The sequence below is a fragment of the Chiloscyllium plagiosum genome, unplaced genomic scaffold (genome assembly GCF_037043375.1).
Source record: "Chiloscyllium plagiosum isolate Xiang-an unplaced genomic scaffold, Cpla_swu_hap1 HiC_scaffold_39, whole genome shotgun sequence".
Lineage (NCBI taxonomy): Eukaryota > Metazoa > Chordata > Chondrichthyes > Orectolobiformes > Hemiscylliidae > Chiloscyllium > Chiloscyllium plagiosum.
The window spans coordinates 5,011,061-5,025,531 of NW_028270177.1; the positions used below are offsets into that span (position 1 = coordinate 5,011,061).

At 44.3% G+C, this 14,471-nt stretch overlaps 1 protein-coding gene and 1 non-coding gene across 2 annotated transcripts; both read left to right on the top strand.

Moving 5' to 3' along the window:
* The first annotated feature begins 7,790 nt into the window (after window positions 1-7,790).
* Window positions 7,791-11,140, top strand: LOC122540806 (relaxin-3 receptor 1). Its single transcript, XM_043677009.2, has one exon. The coding sequence runs from the start codon at window positions 7,809-7,811 to the stop codon at window positions 8,988-8,990; it is 1,182 nt and encodes a 393-aa protein (XP_043532944.2). The 5' UTR covers window positions 7,791-7,808; the 3' UTR covers window positions 8,991-11,140.
* A 2,342-nt stretch (window positions 11,141-13,482) lies between these two features.
* On the top strand, window positions 13,483-13,555 carry trnak-cuu (transfer RNA lysine (anticodon CUU)). Its single transcript has one exon. It is a non-coding gene; the product is annotated as a tRNA-Lys (tRNA).
* The last annotated feature ends 916 nt before the right edge of the window (window positions 13,556-14,471 follow it).

Below are 14,471 nucleotides of genomic sequence, written 5' to 3' on the forward strand. Positions count from 1 at the left end.
TTAAATGCAAACCATCTGAACCGTTTGATTAAATTAAAGAATGGAATCACTCCCAAGCATTCAGTCCAATTCTTGAGTATCTGTTTAGAATGTTTTAAACCTCTGTTCATGAAATATAGCGTTGAATGTGGCAGAACACTGCACTTTTATAGCAGTCAGCTGGCAAGGTGGGATTAGGATCTGAATCAATTGCATTTTATTCACAGGCCTCTTGGGCTTAATGAAAAGTAGCATTCCTGTCGGGTGGCAAGGTGACACCGTGGCTCAGTGGTTTTAGCACTGCTGCCTCACAGTGCCAGGGACTCAGGTTTGATTCCCACCTCAGGGAATTGTCTGTATGGAGTTTGCGTAATCTCCCTGTGTCTGTGTGGGTTTGCTCTCACATTCCAAAAGATGTGCAGGTCAGGTGAATTGGCCATGCTAAGTTGCCCATAGTGTTAGTTGCATTAGTCAGGGGTAGGTTACTGGTTGGAGGGTCAGTGTGGACTTGTTGGGCTGAAAGGCCTACCCCCACGCTGTATGGAATGTAACAATGCACTTGAAGAGGACTTCCGTTGCACGTGGGATCACAAGGTTTAGCTGCCTCCTTTAGGAGAAAGGTGCTAAAGTTTGCTTGGTGCAATTCCTCTGTGCCATAGTTGATGATATTGGAAACTGGTGGAATTTCCAGAAATCCCTCAGTCTCTGCAATAAATTTTCCAATCCTGCAAACTCAGTGAGGAAGTTGCACTTGAAACACAACAAAACAAAGATTTTGATATAAATATTGTACAGACTGTTATTGGAGTCAGACTACTTTCCAATATAACTTCCAGTTGGATTTGTGAATTCATCCTGAGATATAAGTCACACTGTCACCAGAAAGACATCAAGTCAATGCCATGCTTCTTGCTAACATTGTATTTCCTCCTGAAGACACATTTTAAAGGAGTGGAGGGATTTTCGGCCTGATTATAAAATTTGACAAGTAGTGAATAGTATTCCCACTGCTGGAACCATCTCTATAACAGTTAAGAGTGGGGGATGGCTGTCCTCAATGGCAGGAGGTTTTCCCAGCCCATGTATTGAAGAGGTGGGGGATATATCATACGTGAGTATCTGCTGCATATTATCACAGAACTCCAAGCTGGAGTTCCTGCCTCCAGGCACCAGACCATCTTGAGTGCAGCTTCCACTCCAGAAATGACAATGTTAGCACTAAGTCAAAGGCTATATCACTGCCATATTTCATGACTTCTAAAATTACACCTTCTAAATTCCTCTTATTCTTCCATACTTATTTGTATATCGATGCCCCTTAGAACACTGCCTCTCTGTGTTGTGAATACACCAGAGATTGCCATGCTGGAGTGAAGCTCCTGAAGCACACAAAGTGGTGTGTAACACACTCAGTGCAAACCATTGCCTTATGAAATGGAAAGCTGCAGCTTAATTATATTGATAGCCAACAGATAGTGATGCATAAACTATTAAATAACATACAACTTAATACATACCCACTTGTGTGGCATGAATGTAATTTCAAGCTCCTTAATCCACTCATAATAAATATCTATTCATCTGTATAGCAAAAATTCTAACTCTCAAGTATTTTATATTGACGTAGATGTAGGAAGAACATTAGTAAGCATGATTTATGTAAAAATAATGAAAATTCTCAGAGTGGGAATAGGAAATAATGTAGTCACAATATTCAATATATTAAATAGCAGATCATCAATGGGGAGATAGTTGTGCATTGCCAATGTCACCAGTATCGTGAGGCCCAGGGCATTGCTATAGGGACGCTGACCCTGTGGTGAAATAACTCATAAAATCTGGAGTTGAAAGTTAGCTATCAGCAATGGTAATTGTGAAACTTAACATTAGGTTGTTATAGAAGCCTTTCTGGTTCTCTAAGATTCTTTAGATCATCCTTCCCTAGTCTGGCTGTGATTTATTTACCTGTAACAGTGATTTTGTTGACTCTCTGTCCTTTGAAATGGCCTAACCAACTATTGAGTTCAAGGGATAATTCAGAATGAGCAATGAAATCAGGTACTGTCAGCAACACCCACATCCCTTGAGAGAACAAAAATAAAATGCTGTCCTATTGAGACTAAAAATTCTGACGCTTTTTTTGAAAACAAGCTTTTAGTTCCTTGAAAGTGGAGTCACAGATGGACAGGAGAGCATTTGGTTTGCTTTCTTTTATTGGTCAGTGCATTGAATATAGGAGTTGGGAGATCATGTTGAGGCTGTACATGACACTGGTTAGGCCACTTTTGGAATTCTGCACTAAATTCTGGTCTCCCCGCTGTAGGAAGGATGTTGTGGAACTTGAAAGGGTTTGAAGAAGACTTTCAAGGATGTTGCCAGGGTTGGAGGATTTGAGTTACAGGGAGAGGCTGAACAGGCTGGGGCGTTTTTCCCTGAACCTTTGGAGGTGGAGGAATACCTTATAAAGTTTCATAAAGTTTTGAGGGGCATGGATATGGTGAATAGACAAGGTCTTTTCCTCAGGGTAGCAGAGTCCAAAGCTAGAGAGCATAGGTTTAAGCTGACTGGAAAAGGTTTAAAAGGGGCCTAGAAGGAACATTTTCACACAGAGGGTGATGTAATGGAATGAACCACCAGAGGAAAGAGTGGTGCCTGGTACAATTACAGCATTTAAAATGCAACTGTATGGGTATATGAATAGGAAGGGTTATAGTGGTATGGGGGGCCAAGTACTATTCAGGATACCTGGTCGGCATAGTGTGGAAAGTGTGAGGTGATTCACTTTGGAAGGAGCAACAGGAATGGAGAGTACTGGGCTAATGGTATGATTCTTGAACAGAAAGATATCGGTGTCCATGTACATAGTTCCCTGCAAGTTGCCATCTGGGTTGATAGGGTTGTTAAGAAGGAATATGGCGTGTTAGCTTTTATTCGTAGAGGGATTGCATTTTGAAACCATGAGGCCATGCTACAGCTGTACAAAACTCTGGTGCGACTGCACTTGGAGTATTGCGTATAGTTCTGGTCACTGCATTATAGGAAAGATGTGGAAGCTTTGGAAAGGGTTCAGAGGAGATTTACTAGGATATTGCCTGGTATGAAGGGAAGGTCTTTTGAGGAAAGGCTGAGGGACTTGAGGCTGTTTTTGTTAGAGTAGTAAGTTGAGAGGTGACTTAATTGAGACGTATCAGAGCGTTAGATAGGGTGGACAGTGAGAGCCTTTTTCTTCGGATGGTGATGGCTAGCACGAGGGGACATAGCTTTAAATTGAGGAATGACAGATATAGGACCAATGTCAGATGTAGTTTCTTTACTCAGAGAGTAGTAGGGGCATGGAATGTGCTGCCTGCAACAGCAGTAGACTCGCCAACTTTAAGGGCTTTTAATGGTCATTTGATAGGCATACGGTTGAAAATGGAATAGTGTAAGTTAGATGGGCTTCAGATTGGTTTCTCAGGTCAGCGCAACATCGAGGGTTGAAGGGCCTGTACTACGCTGTAATGTTCTATGTTCGCTGCAGTCCATGTGCTGTAGGTTGAACCACAATGCTGTTAGGGTGGGAGTTCCAGGAATTTTATCCTGCCAATTATTTTCTGTTTATCATCTGAGCAGTCACTTATAAGTCAAAATCTGAATTGTGATTCAATTGAAAATGATATCCATGGTTACGAATATACAAAGGATGCAACACACACTGAAACTGAATTCCTTCTCTGTTCTAGGGGATGTTCAAGTAAACAAGTTTCTGAGCAATAGGCTGATTTTGTGAAAGGCATTTATTTCTTGCTTCTTGTCTTATTTAGTGCTGCAGGGTGAAACTTGCAACATTACAAATGAATTAAGGGGAGACATGGTGGCTTTGTGATAATGTTCTGGATTCTTGATCCAGATGCCCAGTTAATTTATTTTTATTCAATCATGGGGTGTGGGTATCACTGGCTTACATATATTGCCAGTTTCAAATTGCCCAGGAGATAAGTTGTGGTTCTTGAACTGCTGCTGTCATTGAGGTGTAGTGACTCTTACAGTGCCATTAGAAAAGGAGTTCAGGATTTTGACACAGTGATATAGTTCCAAATCAAGATGGTACCTGGTTTGTAGGGAATTGCATGTGGTGTTGTTCCCATGCATTTGCTGCACTTATCCTCTAGGTGGTAGTGGTTGTAGATTTAGGTGACACTGCTTCAAGAACCTTGTTGACTGTGTAAATGGTACACACTGTTGCTCCTGGACATCACTATGGTAGTGCAGGGAGTGAATGTTGAAGATGGTGGATGTGCTGATAAGTGGCTACTGCACAGTGTCTCCTGATATGGACCTTGTAGATGGTGGACAGGCTTTAGGGAAGCAGATGAGTTATTATTTGTTATCCTCAGGAGTAAGTTTCAAATCCCATTATGGCCGTTACAATTTAAAGAACTGGTGGAATTTAGATTTAATTAATAAACCTGGAATGTAAAGATAGTCTCAGTAATGATGGCCATGACAACTATCATAAACTATCATAAAAACCCATCTGGCTTGCTAATATCCTTTAGGGAAGGAAATCTCCCATCCTTACTAAGATTAACATACACATGACTTCAGACCCACAGCAAGCAACTGTCCTCTAAAATGCCTGAGTAAGCCACTAAGTTCGAGGGCAATTAGGGATGGGAAATAAATGCTGGTCTTGCCAACAATATCCATATTCCAAGAATGAATAAAGATATAAAAACAAGATTATTAATGGAATAATTTTTCCATAAGACAATATCCTAACCGTAAAAGGAAATGTAGTACAGTTTTGTACAAATCTTCGTTATGGCTACTACTAAATTAAGATAAAATTAATTGCGAACTACAGATGAACAGATTTCCTATTGCTCATGCTGCTCTTTCCCTACATTTTGCTGAAATGCCCACTACGAGCAGAATCTTTCTTTCATTGGTGCCTTACCTTGTAGACTGTAGCCTTTTTAATTGTTATTTTACCTCACCTTACATAATCTAATGAGTTACAAATTCAGAAGTTAAAAACACAGCAGGCAAAATAAAATATCACCTCCCTCCCATCAGTGTTCAGATAATGGTGCATAGTGGCATTACTACTGGACTGGTAATATGGACAAGTATTGCAGTGAATGGAATTTGAAGGCAATTAATAAAATTCAAAGCTAATGATGTTGTGACAAATCGTATTGATTGTTTTAAGAGCCCATCTGATTTACCAAATTCCCTTTTATGGAAGGGAATCTGCCACCCTTATCCAATCCATCTACATGCGATTCCAGACCTTTAGCAGCGTGGCTGATTTTCAACTGACTTTTGGTATGACTTAGCCAGCTCTTGATTCAAGGGAAATTAAAGATGAAAACAAATTATGACCTTGCCAACAACACCAATATTCCATGAATGTATAATGAACGAAAATGGCATATACAAGCATAAAACCATTTGTACTTATTTCCAAACAAGTTTTTTTGTCTAATACATCAAAGCACATGTTTTGTGATGGCTCAGTGATAATCTCAGATTTGGAGTCACTGATTTGAAGAACAAGCAGCTTGGTCGCAATTGAAAATTTCTTTTAGGTTGGATGTTTTCTTTGTTATGGGCAGCTAAGAACCAGTCATCTGCATACAGAATCTTCCTGATTATTTAATTCAAAAGGAAAATTCCCTACTTAAACCTTTCATTCCAGCTATTTGATAATTGAGGAGGAAGTGGGTGTGAAAATAATTCTAGTATAGAGGACACTTATGGTACAGTTGTAGAATCCCTACCTCTGAGCCTGAACACCCAACTTATATCTCATCTACTCCAGAAGTATGTCATAGCATGTCTGAGCAGACTAATTAAAATATATGATTCTGGTATCTGGTTGATAGTGAATGCCCTAATTAAGAATATATCTGGACCTGTGTAATACAACCCACAGGCAACCACCACATTGGGATGTAAGGTTAAGTTCATAGATGGTTACAGAGCAGAAGGAGCTCAATTTTTTCCATCTGTGCTCATCCACTGAAGGAGGAATTCACCTGCTTTTCAATTCTTCTCTTCTATGTTCAGCCTGGTTCATAATTGCTGTATTCACCTAATATTTGTCATGAGAACACATCTTCTGCTCCATTTTGACTTTTCTCCCCTTTGCCATTCAGGGAACTCTGGGATAGTTTGTTTGCTCTAGTGTTTTCCTTTGTGGGAACATACCTTGAATGGACTTGAACACTGTCTTATTTAAAAGCAGCCATAGTTGAGTTGAGTTGCAGATTTGCTAATCTTTGAATCTTTGTCAGATTTATTATTACCTCATTGAAATTGTCTTGCTCCCAATGCATCATACTTCATCTGAATTGCTCCTCATCCTTTGCCATTGCCAGCATAAACTTTATGATGCAATGGCGTTCTTCCACTAACACTTGGTTCGCCTCATTCCCAAGAACTTGGTGTAGCAGTCCGTCCTTTCTTACTGGACTGGAAATGTGCTGCTGTAGAAAATGTTCTTGAACTACTTGAGGAATACTCGCTCCTCTGTTATTTGTATTACTGCCATCGCAGACTGTATCCTGATAATTGAAGTCCCCCACTATAACTACACTGCAATATTGTATTTCTGAAGTTTTCTTACATGTTTGCCCTCTACATTCCCCCCCCCCCCCCCCCCCCCCCTAGCTGGTGGGCCACAGATAACGATGAACAATGTGATTGCACCTATGTTTGTTCTAGGCAAATAGATTCTTTCCTTGGTCTCTCTGGGACATCCTCACCAGTACTGTGATGTTCTCCTTATTAAATACTGTCATCTCTCCTCCTTCCTGCCCCTCCTAATTTTTCTTTGTAAGCAGGAGTATTTAAAACGTCGTTCCTTCATATTTGATCTCGGTCTCTGTTATCACCACAACCTGATATTTCCATGTGGCTATCTGCTTCCGTAGCTCACCAATCTTATCCACCACAGGCAGTCTATTCACGAACACGCAATATTTATATTTCGTGGTTCCATCCTTACGCACGGAAATCAAATGTCAACAACAATACATTTATATAACGCCTATAACGTAATAAAACACCCCAAATATCCAGCGGAGGCATTACAAAACTAGTCAAACAAAGAGGACCGTGGTCTTGATCAGACAGCTGAGTTTTAGGACTGTCTTCCGGGGGCAAATATGGGACAAAAAGTTGGAGGGTTTGGTGGAGGGGGTGAACTGCAGAGCTGTTGGAGGCACCACCACCACTACCAGAACATTTTACACTTCCATCTCCAGCATGAGCTGCCTTTCAACTCATCTCACAATCATAATGATCTCACTAATGGCTGGCCCACTATACAAATCAGTGAGAATAAATACACGGGGTACGTCCAACCCAGCCACAATGCGCTTTGATGAACGTGTCCTTTCACATTTTCCTCGCTCAAAGGCACCTTCTGTTTCAGCACCTTGGACAGCAGGTGTGCGCAGGCGCACACTGGGTGGGGCTGCGCCGTGTCCTATGATTGACATGCTCAGCGACCATTGGAGCAGGAGGGACGACCGGGGGCAGGCCAATGGGAGGCTGGAGGGGGCGGGCCAGCCAGTTTGGTTCATTCGAACCGCGGCCGCTGGGTTGTTCAAAGCAGAGAAAGCAGGAGGCAGCCCGGGTGCCAGGTATCTCCATCCAGAGGGAGGGTCAATCTGGGTCAACTCAACTCACACCAGGGGCTGAGAGCTGGAGGGGAGGGGAGCGGGGGGGGGAGGGGGTGGTGGAGGGAGGTGGACGGGGTCCGGCTTTAGTTGGGGAACTTTCCCGGCAGTGGCATGGTCTCTGCAGGGTACCACTGCGTTCAGCCAGAGCAGTAGGTGATGGATGGAGCCGGGACCAATGCTACAGCTGCAAGGATTCCCAACTCAAGCATGATGCTGGGGCCACGGAACTCCAGTGTTTTGGAGGATGAAGTCTCCGGGAACGGCTCCCCGGCTTTGAGAATCAGCATCTCCATCACCTACTCCATCGTGTGTGCCATTGGCTTGGTGGGCAACTTGCTGGTTTTCTTCCTGATGAGGGCGAAGCAAGGGCGCAAGAACTGCACCATCAACTTCTTCGTCCTCAACCTGGCGGTGACGGACTTCCAGTTCGTGCTGACCTTGCCGTTCTGGGCGGTGGACACGGCTCTGGACTTTAGCTGGCCCTTCGGAGACGCCATGTGTAAGATCATCCTGTCGGTCACCGTGATGAACATGTATGCCAGCGTCTTCTTCCTCACCGCCATGGCCATGGCCCGTTACTGGTCGGTGGCCTCGGCTCTCAGATCTCGGAAAAGCCGGCTGCGGTGCTCGGTCAGATGGGTCAGCTTGCTGCTTTGGCTGGCGGCCAGTGTGGCCACTCTGCCCACCGCCGTGTTTGCCAGCACCAAGTCCCTGAACGGCGAGAAGCTGTGCCTGCTGAATTTTCCTGACGATGGCCAGTATTGGCTTGCGCTGTACCACATCCAGAAGATCACGCTGGCGTTTGTCCTGCCCATGATCACGCTGACAGTCTGTTATCTTCTCCTCCTCCGAATCCTGGCTCAGCACCACATCAGCACCAACAACCCGAAGAGAAAGTCCCGAGTCACCAGGTCCATCACCGTGCTCATGCTGGCTTTCTTTCTGTGTTGGCTTCCCAACCACGTTATCACCCTCTGGGGGGTCCTGGTTAAACTCAACGCGGTGCCTTGGGACAAAACCTACTACACCTTACACGCCTATGTGTTCCCAGTCACTGTCTGCTTGGCACACACCAACAGTTGCCTGAACCCGGTGCTGTATTGCTTACTGAGGAGAGATTTCCGCCAGTCCCTGAGGGAGATATTCTGGAAGATATCTTCACCCGGCCTGAGCCACGCCTGCGCCATCCGACCTTACTCGGGCCCTTTCAAAGCCGAGCTGCCGGTGGGAATCCCTCTAAACACCAGGGATGGAGAGCGCTGTCAGTCAGCCTCCCAGTGTACCAGGCAGGGGGGCGGCGCTGTGTCCAAGTGTAGCCTCCAGGAAAACTCCAAGTAAACTTGCGCTCTGTGTGTGTGTGTGTGTGGGTGTGGGTGTGAGTGGGTGTGGGTGTGTGTGTATGCGTGCGTCTGTATGTGTGTCTGTGTGAGTGTGTGTGTCTGTGTGTTTATGGGTGTGTGTGTGTCTGAGTCTGTCTGTGTGTGGGTGTGTGGGTGTGTGTGTGTGTCGCTGTGTGTGGGTCTCTCTGTGTGTGGGGGTGTGAGTGTGTGTCGCTGTGAGTGGGTGTGTATGTGTGTCTGTGTGTGTATGGGTGTGCCTGTGTCTGAGTCTGTCTGTGTGTGGGTGTGTGTCTGTGTGTGGGTAAGCGTCGGTGTCGCTGTGTGTGGGTCTGTGTGTGTGTGTATGGGTGTGTATGTGTGTCTCTGTGTGTGGGTGTGTGTGTGTGTGTGGGTGGTGGGTGTGTGTGTGTTGGGTCTGCCCCTGTACGGGCGTTAGGGTCAGGGAATAACTGTGTCCCTGAGGCAGTCAGAAAGAGACACAACTTCACAAAGCACCGGCTCAGCTGAGCTCCCCCCGAAGCAGGGATCACTCGCCTTTCCAGCATTGACCACGAATCGTTTCTCCCGTTTTGTTTGGAAGGATTTGATGAGTCTTTATCGGGCAGCGGGCTTTCATTAGCAGGTCGTTCCCTGATTATCAAACCCAGCCTCCCTGGAGGTGGGGGAGGGGCGGGTTGATCTGGTTGATGGTGGATTTAAATACCCGGGATAGAAAGGGGAGCTTCCATCGCGTGACCTTTTACTCCAGCCATTACCCGGCGGGCAATCATCATCCTCTGCCTCAGAGTTTCTTTCTAATGATCTGGATGACAATGAGTGGGATCATTCCTGAAGAAGGGCCTGTGCCCGAAACGTCGAATCTCCTGTTCCCTGGATGCTGCCTGACCTGCTGTGCTGTTCCAGCAATAAAGTTTCAACTTTGATCTCCAGCATCTGCAGACCTCACTTTCTCCCCAATGAGTGGGATCAGAGGAGCTGAATGTCTGATGGCTGGAGCGGACATGAGGGGCCGAATGGCCTCCTGCCGTGCTGTAAAAACTCTCGGACTATTCATTTCTCCCATTCCTGTGGCAACATTTCGAATTTCTTATGTTAAGCAACTGATTCGCCAAAAGCGGCTGTGGAATTAACTGTATGATGTTTAGAAACTGAACGATTTGCTTTGGAATTCGTTGTCGAGTTTAAGAAAGTAATTGTGGAATATTTAAGGACTTGGCCGACGTGGCGCTACCTCTTGTACATTTCCGTTATTGACAGTCACGGTTTCTGATGTATGTCTAACTGTGTGTTAAGGTGGATGTACTTCATGTAACTTCATGAACACACTTTTTCATTGAGAATGCGCCGAAAGAAATCGATTGTGACAATCCCCTTTTTTAATATTAAAGAATAAAATGAAACAACTGACGACAGCCCTACCGCTGCTGTGCTTTACCATTCTGCAAAGCTAAATTTTCAGTAGATAAAGAAATCACTCTCAGCATTTTCGCTCTGTTGAGAACTCTGGATTTTTTTAAACCCCAGTGTAACCACAATTCTCGGAGTTCAAAATATTTGACTTTTGAGCCAGAATGAGAAGGGGTCACTGGACCCAAAACGTTAACTCTGATTTCTCTGCACTGTGCTGCCAATCTGCTGAGCTTTTTCAGCAACCTCTGTTTTTGTTTAGGATTCTTTCAGCCTTTCCAACAAAAAAGTCACAATTCTGTATGTGAATAGATTTTGTTTTAATTGTCGTGAACTTTCAGGAAAATACTCAATTTTTCCACTCGCTGTGTGCAAAGTGACTTTATTTTCGGACAGTGGGACTGCAGGCTGGGATTGAAGGCCGCCCGTTCAGAGCCCTCTGGCGGAACAACAGCTCTCTTCCAGCATCCTCATCCATCAGGAGACTTCAACCCTTCGCCTTTATTCCTGTTCTCCTTAATCTTCAATAGGATGCGGGTGTTGTTGGCAAGATCAGCATTTGTTACCCATTCCTTGAACTGAATGGTGTTTTTTTTAAAAAAAAAGTAATTCATGGATGTGAGCAAGACTGAAAGGATGGTGATATATTTCGAAAGTTAAAAATCACACAACACCCGGTTATAGTCCAACAGGAAATAACTATGTTGGACTAGAACCTGGTGTGTGATTTTTATCTTTGAGAAAGTGAGGACGGCAGATGCTGGAGATCAGAGCTTAAAAATGTGTTGCTGGAAAAGCGCAGCAGGTCAGGCAGCATCAAAGGAACAGGAGAATCGACGTTTCGGGCATAAGCCCTTCTTCAGAAGATTAAGGGCTTATGCCCGAAACGTCGATTCTCCTTCTCCTTGGATGCTGCCTGACCTGCTGCGCTTTTCCAGCAACACATTTTTAAGCTCTGATTTTTAACTTTGTCCACCCCACTGGCTCCTCCACATTATGATATATTTCCAGGTCAGGATGGTGAGTGACTTGGAAGGGAACTTGCCCAGGGTGGTCTTCCTTTGTCTCTGCTGCCCTTGTCCTTCTCAATGGTAATGGTTGCAGTTTTTGGGGGCTGCTGTCTAAGGATCTTTGGTGAATTTCTGCAGTGAATATCGTAGATGGTACACCTTGCTGCTACTGAGGGTCGGTGGTGGATGCTTATAGATCTGGTGCGAAGTCATTTCAGGGAACAGTTAAGAGTTAACCACATTGCGTAGGGCAGGAAGTCTGTCCCTCTGGACAATTAGGGATGGGCAAAAAATGATAGCCCTACCACCAACACCCACATCTTATTGAAGAAAAATAATGTATGGTCCTGAACCCACAGCCTCCTGACTAGATCAAAGATTGCTAGTTGCAGCAGAGAGGCAAAGAGACAACTGGTCAATGAAACAAAACGTTTGGCCTCGGGACAGATAAATAAATGTAGTTTTATACAATTTCCTCAATGTCAACATCCTTAGTTCAAACTTACAGTGCGATCCTTCCTGAGGTGGAAACGCACCATGATCGATTCTTACAAAAGCATTTTAATTCAATTAACTGTATGTAATCTAGTCCCTGCCCCCAACATCAATAAGGAATGGTTACAGCGTCTTGGGGCTACTTCTGCTTGATTAACAGTTAGAACTCAATATTAAGCAAGAAATTACCACACTGCCCTCAGCAAAGTGGAAACGACAGCAGCGAGGCCTGGCCACCAATATAAACTAACTGACCGTGTGTTTCATTCAGTCCCGTTTGCGCTGTCCGGGGTGGAGGGGGTGCTCCACGTCACGATATTTTCTCGACAACATGTGTAGATGCAGAGCTCTGAGACAGGTGGGACTTGAGCCCCCGCACTCCTGGCTCAGAGGTACGGACCCACAAGAAATCTCCAAATATCCCCTAATAAAATGAACACTTGAGGGCGTGGACACGCTTTGTAAGTAGATGTAACCCTGTTGCTATGCGGCATACAGAGTAAAAAAAAGTAACTTAACTGAACTGAAGTCTTTGAAGTAAATATCGATTTTTTATTTCAAAAATGGGGTGGAAGGCTTTCAATTGAGGATGAGGTTAGACAGTTGTACCAATATTTTTCTGATTGCGGAGTCTTTTGGCGTGAGTAATACCGGAATATTGGATTTTCCTTCTCTCGCGGGTCAGAAACAACATCAGAAACAGCATCTCTTAAAGTTCTCGCTTTTATCGTCATTATTATTAAGATTCTCCTTTTTTAGCTTAGTTATTATTTATTTATGTAATTAGTGGGTTTGTTTTTTAAAATATTGCTTTAAATTGTTTGGTTTTGTATTTGCTGTAATATTCTAAACAAAAAAAATCATTTTCTCAATAAAAATATATTTTAAAAGTTCTCACTTTGTTCAATATTGTGGATGCTGATGACCTGAAATTTAAAAGAAAGAGTGCTAGAAAAATACAAGCGTTACATTGCAATAAGAAGGCCATTTGGTAAAAACAATGACTGCAGATGCTGGAAACCAGATTCTGGATCAGTGGTGCTGGAAGAGCACATCAATTCAGGCAGCATCCGAGGGCTTTTGCCCGAAACGTCGATTTTGCCTGTCCTCGGATGCTGCCTGAATTGCTGTGCTCTTCCAGCACCACTGATCCAGAAGAAGGCCATTTGGCCCATCGTGGCTGTAATGGCTCTTTGCATTATCAGTCTCTTGTATTGCCCTTGCACCTTGTTACAAATGCTGGTCCCACAAGCAGCTACAATCTTGTATTTACGAGTCTTCTTCGGAACTTGAGTTCCCCCAGTACTTTGTGGTTGTATTTTCGAAGTCCATTCCTTCACGTTCGGTCGAGCACCGCCTGCTGCGCGCGCAGCCCCTGTTGTTACATTGCATTGTTACATTTCGAGTCACGTGAGCAGACAGGCGGAAGTGCGAGCGCGGGAAACTCGGAAACTGGGCTCGGGAGGGGAAATTAAACCTGTGTTTCTGACTCCCCTCTCACAGCAATATCTACAGAAAACATACTAAACACATAGGAAGCCATTTACCAACCAGAATGGATGGCACTAACATTTAGCAGCCCGGCTAGCTCAGTCGGTAGAGCATGGGACTCTTAATCCCAGGGTCGTGGGTTCGAGCCCCACGTTGGGCGTATATTTTGGTCCTTTAATTTTACAATTTTTTCATTAAATGTATAAATGCAAACAAAATAATCTCTTACCTTCTATAACCCTTCTTCCAGCTTAAACAGTTCCGATTCTGTCCTTTTAGCTTCAGCTGAGGATTTTGACCGTTTACATAATAACGTGTTTCCAGCGGTTTTCGTTCTATTTCTTTCGACATTTTCTGCTGCTCTGTTGTTCAGATTTGAAGTTTTCCCTTTCAATCTTTTCAATTCTCAAGCACTGGCTGACAGTTTAGACCGGTTGGAGACATATGATCGGTTTAATTGTATGTTAACCAATGTCACAATAACAACTGCGGGAGCCGAATGTGAGGTGGGGAGCTGGGGAAAGGGTACTGTAGATCAGTACTGTAAATTATAGTTTCTGCTATCCGGAAATTTTTCAATCAATTATTCCATTAATCCATTCTATCATCTGGGGGCGGTTAGCTCAGTTGTCTGGACGCCTGAGGCGTGGTGACCCTCAGGTTACACCAACACCAGCTGTGTTTCACCCTCATCAGAAAGCAGCTTAGTCCGCGAAGGCAATGGCGACTTTAGCTTCATAGTCAGGCAGCCATAAGGCCATAAAACACAGAAAAGGAAGTAAGGCCATTCGGCCCATCGAGTCCACTCTGCCATTTAATCATGGCTGATGGGCATTTCAACCCCACTTACCTGCACTCTCCCCGTAGCCCTTAATTCCTTGTGAGATCACAACTTTATTAATCTCTGCATTGAAGATATTTTACTTCCCAGCCTTCATTGCGTTCCATGGCAATGAATTCCACAGGCCATCACTCTGTGGCTGAAGAAATGTCTTCTCATTTCCGTTCTAAATTGACTCCCTGTAATTTTAAGGCTGAACCCAAGGGGCCTAGTTTCCCCACCGAACGGAAACAAC

What these genes read in the sequence shown, in the direction of transcription:
- LOC122540806 (XM_043677009.2), top strand. Translation starts at nt 7,809, where the DNA reads ATGGATGGAGCCGGGACCAATGCTACAGCTGCAAGGATTCCCAACTCA.